Genomic DNA, 11,968 nt, shown 5'->3' on the forward strand with positions numbered 1-11,968 from the left:
GAGTTTCTAGCTTGCAACTAGGAGTTTTAGCTAAGACAACCATTTTAGAAGAGCCAAGACAACACGCTTAGAAAAAGGGAATATGCCTACAAGGCAAAAATAAAACAAATTCTACATAAAGTAAAAATACCTTTGGCCGGCAAATACATAAATATGCTTAATGTTTGTAAACTCATGTATCTCTTCCTTTTAAAGGTGTTACATAAAATGCTTTAGGGTAACAGCCATGTTTTCTTTTATGTTCTGCAAATCATTACAGCTTACTGTAAGAGCTGAATAAATGCTGAATAAAAAAATCAGAAGTAAAAGCATGACTATACAATAATATAAATCAAAGTTGCATCCCTGGAAACTTGCTCCCTTTGGGAACAGTTTATACATGCATTCCTGTTAAAAATATATATATATATATATATATATTTTTTTTTTTTCTAGTGACACTCTGCCACTATTCTATTACCTGGTTTTGATTTCACATAGCTGGGTACTATAAATTCGCCTTGCTCTTAGCCAGAAATTGTACATATTACCTAAGTATACTAAAAAGTGGTGTATCATGGGAAAAAAAAAAAAAACTTGGCTGGGGAAACCACAGATTATATCCTATATAAACACTTTTTCTGTTGCCATCTGGTGGCTCGTGTACAAAAATCAACACTGACATCCATTGTACAAAAGGGCTTGGTCATACCGTATCAAAATCTCTTTCCTCCTTTTTGCATTGCACCTAACGCCTAGAGAGAAGGTAAAATTGACCTTCACTTTGAAAACAGGCTCACAAACACACAAAATAAATTAAGGATCACACCACAGAGAGAGACCCACAAACGCTACCCCCTGTGGAGATGAGTGCCCTTAGTTAAGTATGACAGGTTGTACATTTGTGATACAAAATCCCTCCTTACTCCGAATCTGAAATATATTCTAACTAGCCTGCTTGGGTTGCTAAAATTCCTGCTACCAACTATTCCTAATAAAGGCAACTACCAGAGCTCCCCAAGTATCCATATTCTTCCCCAAATCACCATAGTCATTACGTGGTTATTTCCCTATTTTTTTCTTATTGGAAAGACCATTCATCATCGTAAAATTAAGCTTACATACTTGGGAGCTTCCAACCCTCTCAAGGTAAAGAATTAGGTCTAGAATACAGTGGGGAGTTCTAGAAGGGAGAAAAGGCAACCAAACATTGCACAAAGGCTAATTCTACGTAACAATATGGGCCCCAGGGTCTAGCCCATTCTTTGAACCCACGACTCTAAAGCCTAGCCTTATCCGTTAAAAAAAAAAACATATATATTTGAAAATAAACCAAAGCCAAAAACACTGCAGAAACTATAGTCTTAGCCCATGGTCATCAAGCTAATCTCCAAAAATCAGAAATAGATTTACTTGACTGACATATCTGTTTTCAAGAAATTGAACTAATTGATAGCTGTTATCTTCACTAGACATTGTCTGTATATCAATAGAGTGCCAGTTAAGCCTGTTAAAGTGAAAAATTATTGTGTTAATTTTAAAGACCCTTTGTTTTACTAAAAGCCCCTAATGAAGACAATTAAACCAACATAACATTAGATTAAGCACAGAAACAGACAACATCTACTAATCTCTTTAATTACTGATGGTCACTGTACAGTAAATATAAACATTCTCATCCATCACTATTTTCTCTTATCTTTTTAAATTTCCCACTGCATTAATTACCTCCGGATTTCTATTAGTCCTGCCCCTTCTTCTAGCCATGTAGATAAATAAGCATCTCACATTTTAAGAAAATTTATTTCTCCAAATTTCAGGCTTATACTGATAAATTATGGCACTAATTTGTTTTACAGAACCTGAAATTTTGAACATGAACCATTTTTAGGCTAGAGTAAATATATCATGTGTTAGATGGCAGCACCTAAGAAGAAATATTACATTGCATCTTCGTTGTCTTCAACATTGTAAATACTCTAAGTAAAATGAAGAAAATTAGGTTCTAAGCTAAGACACATGGAGTTACAGAATCCCCAGAGAGGAGACGTATGCAGAGTCTAGTAAAGGGCAGAAGGGATGACAACATACAGAAGATCAGAGAAACAGAGCAGAACAATTTTGAACATCTAGTCTAACCCCTCCTTTTATAGGTGAGAAGAGAGACTCAGAGAGACTAACAGACTTGCTCATATTGCAAGGTAGTTACAGAATGAAGTATAAACCAGGCCTACTGACACTTAGCCCAATGTCTTTTCCATTTACCATATCCATGTTTCTAGGAAAGCTTTATAAAGAACGCTTTCATTCCCGCAGTACCCACAGGAGATTGGGACCAGGCTGGTGGAATGAGTTTCCGGCTTTTGAGCTTTCTGTCAGGAGGCCAACCACCTAAATACTAGAATTGTACATACATCAACAAAGGTTTCCTAAAGCAATGCTCCCATAATAATCATGATGTTTGTATTTGGATTTAGTGGCAACACTGTTTATAGAATGAAACTCTAGGAGTAATAACCTCTCCAGAACAGATCTCAGGTATAGGATCAGTAACTGGTAGGTAGGTATCCAACTGTGACAGACTTTTGCATTTCAGGGATTCACTGAAAAACTTGTAACTTATTCCTATGTGCTACCAGAGGATGGCAGGAGGTGCCATATTTGCTGTCCCAACTGACAAAATATGTCCTCCCTCAGGATTATGGATATGAACGTTTATGCCCTTTTTTTAAAACAGAAGTGTACATACTTAGGGGGAAATGTAAGATAATGCCTTACAGAAATGAAGTCAAAATAAAATTTTAGAAACTATGCAAACTAAAATGCTCAGTTACTTTAAATGGTTACCAGGAGTATTTAATCAAATTGGTTACCAGGAGTATTTAATCAAATACCAAAACATCAACAGCTTTCTTTTGTAAATAACCCTTTTCTTTATACTACACCTTTCAATGTGATTTTCATTCCCCACTTTGAGCTTAATTCAACTTTCACGCATTTGGACCTGAAGGTCTACTCTCATAACTACCGCTTTCTTTACTTCTTAGAGAAATTTAAGCCATGACCTAATCAGAATCCTCACTTTGTGTCCATTCCATTCTCTAGTTTCAGTCAGCTGACATTCTGATCTCTGGGGCACCATAAGGCCGGCAAGCAGAAGGACACTACATGCCAGACACCTCTGCCAGCTTAGACACCAAATCCTATGTATCCCAATACAAGCAACACAGGGGCTCTGAGGATGGAAATAACATAAAGGCAACTGGTTCGGAGAATTAAACTACACAGTCTTACTTGATATCACTTAATTACCCACTTAACTTGCAGCCTTCCACGTTGTTTTACCTCAATATTTGAGGGCCCAGGAAACTTCCGGTTAGGTATAAACCCCAGTATAGAGCCTAAACTTAACTATTTACATAAAATGTGTGCTAAGGCAAACTAATAAAAGATCAGTACCTTTCAAACTCCACCTCCTTATTTAAAGGACTCAAACTCATATACTTGAGTGCAGATAAAAGAATTTTCCAAATGTTCCTCAAAGAAATGGTTGGTACACTCCCAGTAGTCCATTCTGGGGTGGTCTAATCTCTGCCAACAGACCACCATAACCCATGAAGCTGGAATTCATGTTATGTTGTGAAAGAAAAATGGGGGGTAGGGGAATACATCAAAATGTGACGGTCACTTTCTTAGAGGAGACGGATGGGTAGAAGGGGTTACATACATTCGGAAGGGGTTACATACATTCCTCATCTCTATTGTCCCAATTATGTAACTTTTATTTTGCAGTCATAATTGTAAATAAGGTGAATCTAAAACTTGAGGTCAGATTACTTAATACTGTATTTAGAAAATGTCAACCACCGTCTTTCCCTTTGGTACAGATCCGATTGCTGCCCGTTTTTCCCTCTCCTTATAAAGGCAGAGGTTACATGGGAAACACTCCAGCCCACGGGTTATGAACTCAAGTTATGTTCAGACTCTGGATCAGACTTTTCATTCTGGCACCACCACTCCTAGTCCTGGGACCTCAGGCAAGTTAGTTAACATCTGAGTGCCTCAGTTTTCTCATAGGTAAGATGAGAACAAAAATGCTGTCTACCTCTCAGGAGCTGCTGTGAAGAATCAATGAGCACTTAGTGCTTGGCACGCAAAGGTTCAATACAGGACAGCTACAGGTGGCTACGCAGACTGCACAGAGGGTAGGAACTGCTTATTGTTGGATTTAGAAGACAGTAACCAACCAAGAGACCAGTTGTCTGTTAAATACCCAGTGGTCTAACAAAATTTAAGTATCTGAGCACTCACCAAGCTAACACTCTTTATTAAAACGATACTCAAGTAAGGGAGTCTAGAACTCAAGTTCCAGCTGAAACTCAAATTACAAAGTTGTAAAGGGAGGGTTAGGAGGAGGGGAAGCAAAGTACTTCTGGATTAATGGAAAGCAACATGGGCCCAAAAGGAAGCGAGATTTGTAGTGAACTCAACACTCCAGCAAACAAGTGGCAGAAAAGCTTAAGTAGTAGACCCTGTCCAAGGCTGGGAATTGGCCTGAGAAAAGTGACCCAGACCACAGAAAATCAGGCTAAGGGTGACAGAGAAATTGAGTGAGATTATGGGACTAACCAACATAAGGATTAAAAAAAAAAAGTAACACAAACATACAAGAATCACTTGTGGAGTTTTTAAATGCATGCTTCTGAGAACCAGCAGGTCTGAGGTGGAGCCCAGATGACTACATTTTAAATTTTCATCAGTGATTCCGATGTACACCTCAGGCAGGATCAAGTAGGGGCTCAACAGTTTCAGCAGGAATAAACGATACGTAAGTGAAAAGTTGGTGCACTCTGTTGAGTTTGAGATCATGAACCTGGAACAGGTATAAGTGAACACAGGCCCAAGGTCCATAAAAGTCACTGGAATTGTTGGGGGAGGACAATAAGCCCAGGAAGGCATGAAAGGGAAATCAAGTAACGTGGTCTCACGTAAAAGCATCTGAGCAGTGGTTCTCAAATTTGGCTAAACATGAGAATCACCTGGAGGGACGAGGTTGTTTCTCAGCATCCTGATGCACAGATCAAACCTCAAGTTCATTACAACCAATTCTAGGCGTGCCATCCAGGCATCAGTATGGTTTAAAGCTCCAGGTGATTCCAATGTGCAACCAAGTTGGAGAAACACTGGGCTAGAGGGTTTCCAGGAAGTCAGCGGGTGTCTGGAATGGGGGAAAAGACAAGGTAATGAGTAGTTCTCAAACTCCAGTGTGTATTAGAATCACATGGAAAGCAAATGTGGCTCATGGAAGAGTAGGTTCTCTACAGGTTCATCAAATTCCCCAGGTGATTCTAACACATACCAAAGCTTGAGAACCACAGGTCCAAGTGGAGATAATTTCAAATGAGAAACTGAGGACTCTGAACAGCCCCATGGCAGAAGTTGACAAGAACAGTCCTATCCTCTCTGGGCCTGAGGAATGCAAGCTGAATCTAGGAGGTCTACTGAACACTGCTAGAATTAGTAAGCCTGTAAAGGGTTCAGCAGTAAAGCTAAAGGCACCACGGACTTCACATATACGCTTATACGTCTTTAGCCTCAGAAGTCATCCTTCCAAACCACTCACAGCTGGCTCCTTGGCGGATGGCATAAAGAAAAGCATGTGTTGCCACCTGCCTTCCAGAATTAAAGATGTCGCTTTTTAGGAATCCGGGGAAGTCACAAGCAATTAAACACACACCAATAAGCAGAGCATACAACTCAGAAATTCTCATCACCACATAGAAAGAAGAAACTCCAAGGCATATTAAAGTCACATTTGGAAGACTTGAACCTGGCGGTTCACATCATGATCAGTTACATAGAGGGTCTGTAACTTAGGTTATACAAATGTAACTTTTACTGATCAATGTTGCACATGTTTTTTCTCAAGATACATGACCTAGCCTACCTACATGAGGTGCAGAGAAATTAGGCACGGCTTCACCTAGCTACAATGTAATCATATGGTACTTAGGAGGCGTTCCAACGTAGCGGTAACTATTCCATTTAGAATGTTACATTTTATCCGATAAGATTCAAGAGAATGCATTCCTGTGCGTATGACCAACTCATCATCCCATCAGATATCTCATAACAGCACCAGAATTTTCATTTTCAAGATACATGAGCTTTTGTCAAATGGTGACATCTCCTCTGTAATATGAATTTTCAATGATATAAAAAATGATGGCTATATTACACATTTCACAGAGCACAGAGAACAGAAACCCATGAATGAATTTAAAATTTGCAATAACCTATTTGAAATTTTACACTAAAAGATCTGTACACTTTCATAAACCATATAAATGTAAAACAGGTACCAATGTTTTTACTGCCAAAAAGGAATAAAATATTCCTAACAAAGTTTGGTTGTTGCCTTAATACATTTTTTAAACGGATTTTCATTAACATTTCAGTTATAAAAATGCAATGCTTTACACAGCCTTCAAACTGCAACTGATGAAAACTTGAAATCTATGTAATGTACTTCAAAACAAAGCCACTGGCAGATTTTTCCCCCACCATTTCAGTCTGGGCATGAATCTTCAAATGTATGAACGTACGGGTCTTACTGCAAAATGCAAGTCACTGTTTAAAAAAAGAAAACTTAATAAACACCATTTTTATTGTAAAGGTCGTGCTAAGTGATTTAGATTTCTGCACGTGAACCTGGTTTCTCTGACAATCTACAGATCCCACTGTACAAAATGACTTAATAAATGCTTTTCTTCCAGAGTAAGTCATTAAGCAAAAAGCACAAATAAGTGAAATGAAAATGTTCCAAGTAATGGAGGAGTTAAATTAACCAGAAATATGGCAATTTGTTTTCATATAGTAAAACATAAGAGGGAGCATTTATGAAAGCTGGAGGTGGGTGGAGGGGCACAATTTAGATAACGTTACATAAGCATTAACCAAAAAAAAGTATGAGTTAGTTGTTAAACTATTGGATAGTTTTGAGCTCAGACCTTTAAAATGTTATTACACTTAAGTCATGTTACTACACATAAATCATCTTCACAGGACACAGAACACAGCTAATTTAAGTTTAATGCTCTCATCTTCCCCAATCTCAGAATACCAAGTTCCTTACCATGATAGTTGTATTCCAAGATACAGCTAACGAACAAAAGTTAATTTTCCTAAAACTACCATCAGCAAAACCGGTTCACTAATGTGTTTTAAAGACTTTACCAAAGGACGTATTAAAACAGTTATTTCTGGGTTGAGGGGGGTGATTTGGTTTTAAGACCAGCATACTTCAAAAGAAAAGGATGCTAGCTGGCAGGGGTATGTTACGGGTTGGGGGGCGGGGGGGCGGGCCTGTGGAGGGAAGCCCAGATTTGGGAGGGAAAGCTCGTTTCACAAGAGATCCCATCTCTCTTTTCAAAAGGTCATTTCGATTCAGCAGATCCTCTTTCTCTATTTCAGAGCTCACCACTGTATTCTAAACAGAAGCCAACAGAGGGAGAAAAACAAAGCCAAGTGCAAAAGCTGTGGGCACTGAAAGTTTTGCTCCACCGGCCGCGCAGCACCCATTTGGGGTCGGGCATCGGGACGTGGGGGAGTCAGGAGCCGGCGGGGACTGGGGAGAGGACGGGGCCCTGGGGAGGGGCTGGAAAACGCTTTTCGCGGCGACTGGCACTTGATATTTGCAGTCTTGTGGATGTCACTCACCGGGAACCAGACCCTGCGGTGCAAACACTCAGGTACAGACCGGCCCCTTTTTCATCCGTGCAATGGGAAGCGGACTCGGGCATCCTTTTAGGGAGCTGAGGAATGGGTCTCAACTTAAAAATTTTTGTTTGTGCTACTGTGATGTAAAAAAATGAAATAAAATGCAAAGCAGCAGACGGGGTGCAGGCTCTAAGGGGCTCAGATTCCCTCTCCTCCGAGTCCGGCGTGGAGAAGCCCCTGGGCTCCCTGCAGCCCCAGCGAGGCGCATCCGACCCGGGCCGGGCGGTGCGGGGACCCCGGACACTCTCGCTACTCAAGTTCGCGCCTCCGCGCCCCGAGGCGGCGCCCCCGGCCCGCGACCCCGCGCGCACCTACCTTGCGCCAGCGCCCGGAGCAAGTGCAGCTGCAGCGCCAGCAGCGCCCACCAGCCGCGGCGGCCGGGCCCCAACTTTGCCGCCAGCCGCCCGCCGCGCCGCCCCGCGCCCGCCGTGTCGCCACTGTGGGTCTCGGGCGCCGCGCGGGGTCCCGAGGGCTCGGGGCCGGGGCGCGGCGCCAGCGAGGGGCGGGCGCCGCCGGGCGGGGATCCCCGCGGCCGCCCGGGGCCCGCGCGCTCAGGGGGCTCCGCGCCGCCGCCGCCGCCACCGGCCGCCAAGGGCCGGGCGCTCTGGGCCATGCCAAGCAGCCGCCACCCCGAGCGCCGCGCCGGACGGACGGGCGGGCAGGACGGGCTGGACGGCTCCGAGCGGGCGCGGCCACTCCGCGGGCGGCTCGGCGCACCCCGGCCCGAGGTGAGCGGCCGCCCGGCGCTGAGGGGCGGCGTCCCGGGTCCCCGCGTGAGGGGCGCGGCGCGGGCCGGGGGCGAGCCGAGAGAGAAGAAGTTGTCAGCGGGGGAAATTCGCGTCCGGCGCTCACGCAGTCCCGAGCCCACCGCGGCCGGGATGCCGGGCCCCGCCGCGCTCGCTCCGAGGGGTCCGCCGGGCGCTGAGGAGCCGCCGCCACCGCCGCCCCCGCCCGGCGCTGAGGAGAAAGTGCGCCCGCCCGCGCGTCGCGCTCGCCCTCAGCCGCCGCGGCCGCCGCTCCCCATTCACAGCCCGGCCGCACGCGCCGCCCGCGCCCGCCGCCCGCAGCCCGCCGTTGATTGGCTGAGGGAGGCGGCGCCCGCTCCCGGGACCCGCCCCCTAGGCCTTCGCTTGTTTTCAAAGTCGCGGCGCCCGCCCGCCTGCAATTTCTTGCCTGCTCCGGCGCCCGGCTCGGGCGGCTTCCCGCGCCGGCTGCGCCCCCTAGGGACCCGTAGCGGGGACTGCAGGCGGCGCCGTCTCGGCACGCGCTCCCCGGGCGGGCTCGCGGGCCGGGCGTGCGCGGGCGGGCGGGGGTGGTGCCTCCTCGCCCGGCCCCGCGGCGGCGCGGGCGCCCGGGTGGGGAGGGCTCAGGTGCAGCAAGACGCGCAGATCGTGCGGGAGCCCCGGGCAGAGGGCGGAGGGGGGCGCGCTCCGGGAGGCGCCCGGCTCCCACCTGCGAGCTCAGTGTTGGGGGCGACGCGCCAAGTTACCGTAATTGCAAACACGCGCAATGGGGTTTTTAATTTCTAGCAACCAAAGGCACCACTGGGTGCAAACTCGCCTCCTGTTCACAGGAGTGGGCATGGCGTTGTAGAAGCGTCCAACCAAGGTCACTTTTGGCCCGGGCTGGAGGAGGTCGGGGGAGGGAGGGACACATTGCTTGTTTCCCACTGTGAAGTGGGCGAGTCTCGGGGCAGGGTCGACCAGTGGGAGGGTTTCCCGGTGCGGGACCCGGGAGCCTCTGGGGCTGGGGGTGGGGACGGGCGCCGACGCTCAGCATGTGGTAAGCATTAGCAGAGTTTATGGGGTGAACTAAGCACACTGGAGGCTGGAAGGCCAGCATTTTTGTGGGAGGAGAGCTGGAGGTGACACGCACTCTCTGGGGGCGTGTGATGATTGCATGAGATCACGTAGGAGATGAAGGCAGAGGGGCTGGGTGTGCGCCCAGCACGGGGCTGGTTCCCCAGGAAGCACCTGATGCAGACTTGATACCGTTAGTAGGTTTATTGTCCCAGCCAAGAAAGACCCCGGGCGAGTGGAGAGCAGGCCACAGGGCCGGGGTCTGGGATAGGAGCCAGCTCCTGCTCGCAGAGCGCCTATGGTTTGGTGGCTCAGTATTAGCCTCCATACACGTCCGCTAAGACTTAACAAAAACCACGTGAAAGAAACATAGGGAACCGGAGGTCCAAGTACAGCCGCCGAACAGGAGGCGGTTTCAGAAAGAGGCCTGCCCTCTGCCCCCTTTCCACACCATGCTAGGAAGGGCAAAAAAGTAAAACGAGCCACGGGTGCCCTGTTCTGAGGACATGGTGAGGGCTCATAGGTGGGACAAGCCGGAAGAAGACAGCGCCCTGAGGGCATGGAGATGAGGCTGGAGGCCGAGAGGCATGTCTGATTTTATCTTCTGTTGCAAGCAAGGCCGGTTTCTTCAAACTTGCAAGATTATAATGAGAGCCTGCGGGGCAGGGAGAAGGAATACCTCCTATGCAGTAAGGACTCACTGTGGGCCAGCCCCGGGCCGCAGCAGCAGCAGCTTTACCACCCACTGTGTGAGAGGTGCTGGCCCAGGTACAGATGGGGAAACTGAGGCATAAAGAAATGAAGTGGGCGGGGCGCGGTAGCTCACACCTGTGATCCCAGCACTTTGGGAGGTTGAGGCGGGCGGATCACTTGAGGTCAGGAGTTCAAGACCAGCCTGGCCAACATGGTGAAACCTCCTCTCTAGTTTAAAAAAAAGAAGAAGAAGAAAAGAAGATGATGATTAGCCAGGCGAAGTGGTGTGCACCTGTAGTCCCAGCTACTCGGGAGGCTGAGGCAGGAGAATTGCTTGAACCTGGGAGATGGAGGTTACAGTGAGCCAAAGATCTTGCCACTGCACTCCAGCCTGGCGACTGAGCAAAAATAAATAAAGGAAGTGAAGTGTTTTGCCCAAGGTCGGGAGCTCACCTCCCTTCCTCTTCACCCCCAACCACCTCTGTTTTGCTAGGAGATAGAGGGATGGTGATCCAAGAGTAAAGTCGATGGGACTCTGAGGTCTCATTCAGCTCCACCCTTTGTAGTTGTGAAATCTGGGCAAATCGCTGACTCCAAGTTCCTGTAAAAAGTTAGGAATGATTCCCATCTCCCAGCGTAGTAGACAGTGAAATAATTCACTCACATTTAACCTTTTCCTCTCCAATATCGATCTATGTCCACCACTTTCACGTAGAAACCTGTGCCTGTATACTGCTCCAGTCCACGGCACAGACATAATTCAAGCAACTTCTTGACTTTAGGACACGTCAAAAATACCCAGAGCCTCTTTTGCCATGACTTATTTTGCAGGTAACAGAAAGCTTTGTGGAAACTTGCTTGGAAATTGGAAAGCCAAGTTAGTATGTACCAGATTATAAGATATCAGTGACCAGGCCGAGTGCAGTGGCTCACGCCTGTAACCCCAGCACTTTGGGAGGCCAAGGTGGGTGGATCACTTGAGGTCAGGAGTAGGAGACCAGCCTGGCCAACATGGTGAAACCCCATCTATAGTTTAAAAACATATATGTATATACAAGGCCGGGCGTGGTGGCCCACGCCTGTAATCCCAGCACTTTGGGAGGCCGAGGCGGGCGGATCACGAGGTCAGGAGATCGAGACCATCCTGGCTAACACAGTGAAACCCCATCTCTACTAAAAATACAAAATTTAGCCGGGCGTGGTGGCAGGCACCTGTAGTCCCAGCTACCCGGGAGGCTGAGGCAGGAGAATGGTGTGAACCCAGGATGCGAAGCTTGCAGTGAGCCGAGATCTCGCCACCGCACTCCAGCCTGGGCAGCAGAGCTAGACTCCGTCTCAAAAACAAACAAACAAATATATATATACACAAAAATTAGCCAGGCGTGGTAACGGGCGCCTGTAATCCCAGCTACTAAGGAGGCTGAGGTAGGAGAATCACTTGAACCCAGGAGGTGGAGGTTGCAGTGAGCCAAGATGAGTCTCTGTCTCAAAAAAAAAAAAAAAAAAAAAAAAAAGACAGATCAGTGACCTCACTGCTACCAGAAAAGGTCCAGAAACCTCTCCAATAAATTTTTTTTCTTCCTATCCCAATATCAGCCTTTGGAAGTAAGGTTCTGCTCTAGTCTCCATTCTGCAGTTGGAGAAGCCAAGCCAAGAAAGTTTAATACGCACGAAGCAACCGTGTTAAAGCCAGAACAAGCTCTCCTGAGTCCTATTCT

At 47.0% G+C, this 11,968-nt stretch overlaps 1 protein-coding gene across 1 annotated transcript in view; it reads right to left on the reverse strand.

The window, feature by feature from the left end:
* SDK1 (sidekick cell adhesion molecule 1) overlaps positions 1–8,371 on the reverse strand; it is a 972,135-nt gene extending 963,764 nt beyond the window's left edge. The window contains exon 1 of the mRNA XM_008018820.3: positions 8,074–8,371. Within this exon, the coding sequence (XP_008017011.3) occupies positions 8,074–8,371 (298 nt within the window). The remainder of the gene's footprint in view (positions 1–8,073) is intronic.
* Positions 8,372–11,968: the final 3,597 nt, after the last annotated feature.

The sequence above is a fragment of the Chlorocebus sabaeus genome, chromosome 28 (assembly GCF_047675955.1).
Source record: "Chlorocebus sabaeus isolate Y175 chromosome 28, mChlSab1.0.hap1, whole genome shotgun sequence".
Classification (NCBI taxonomy): Eukaryota; Metazoa; Chordata; class Mammalia; order Primates; family Cercopithecidae; genus Chlorocebus; species Chlorocebus sabaeus.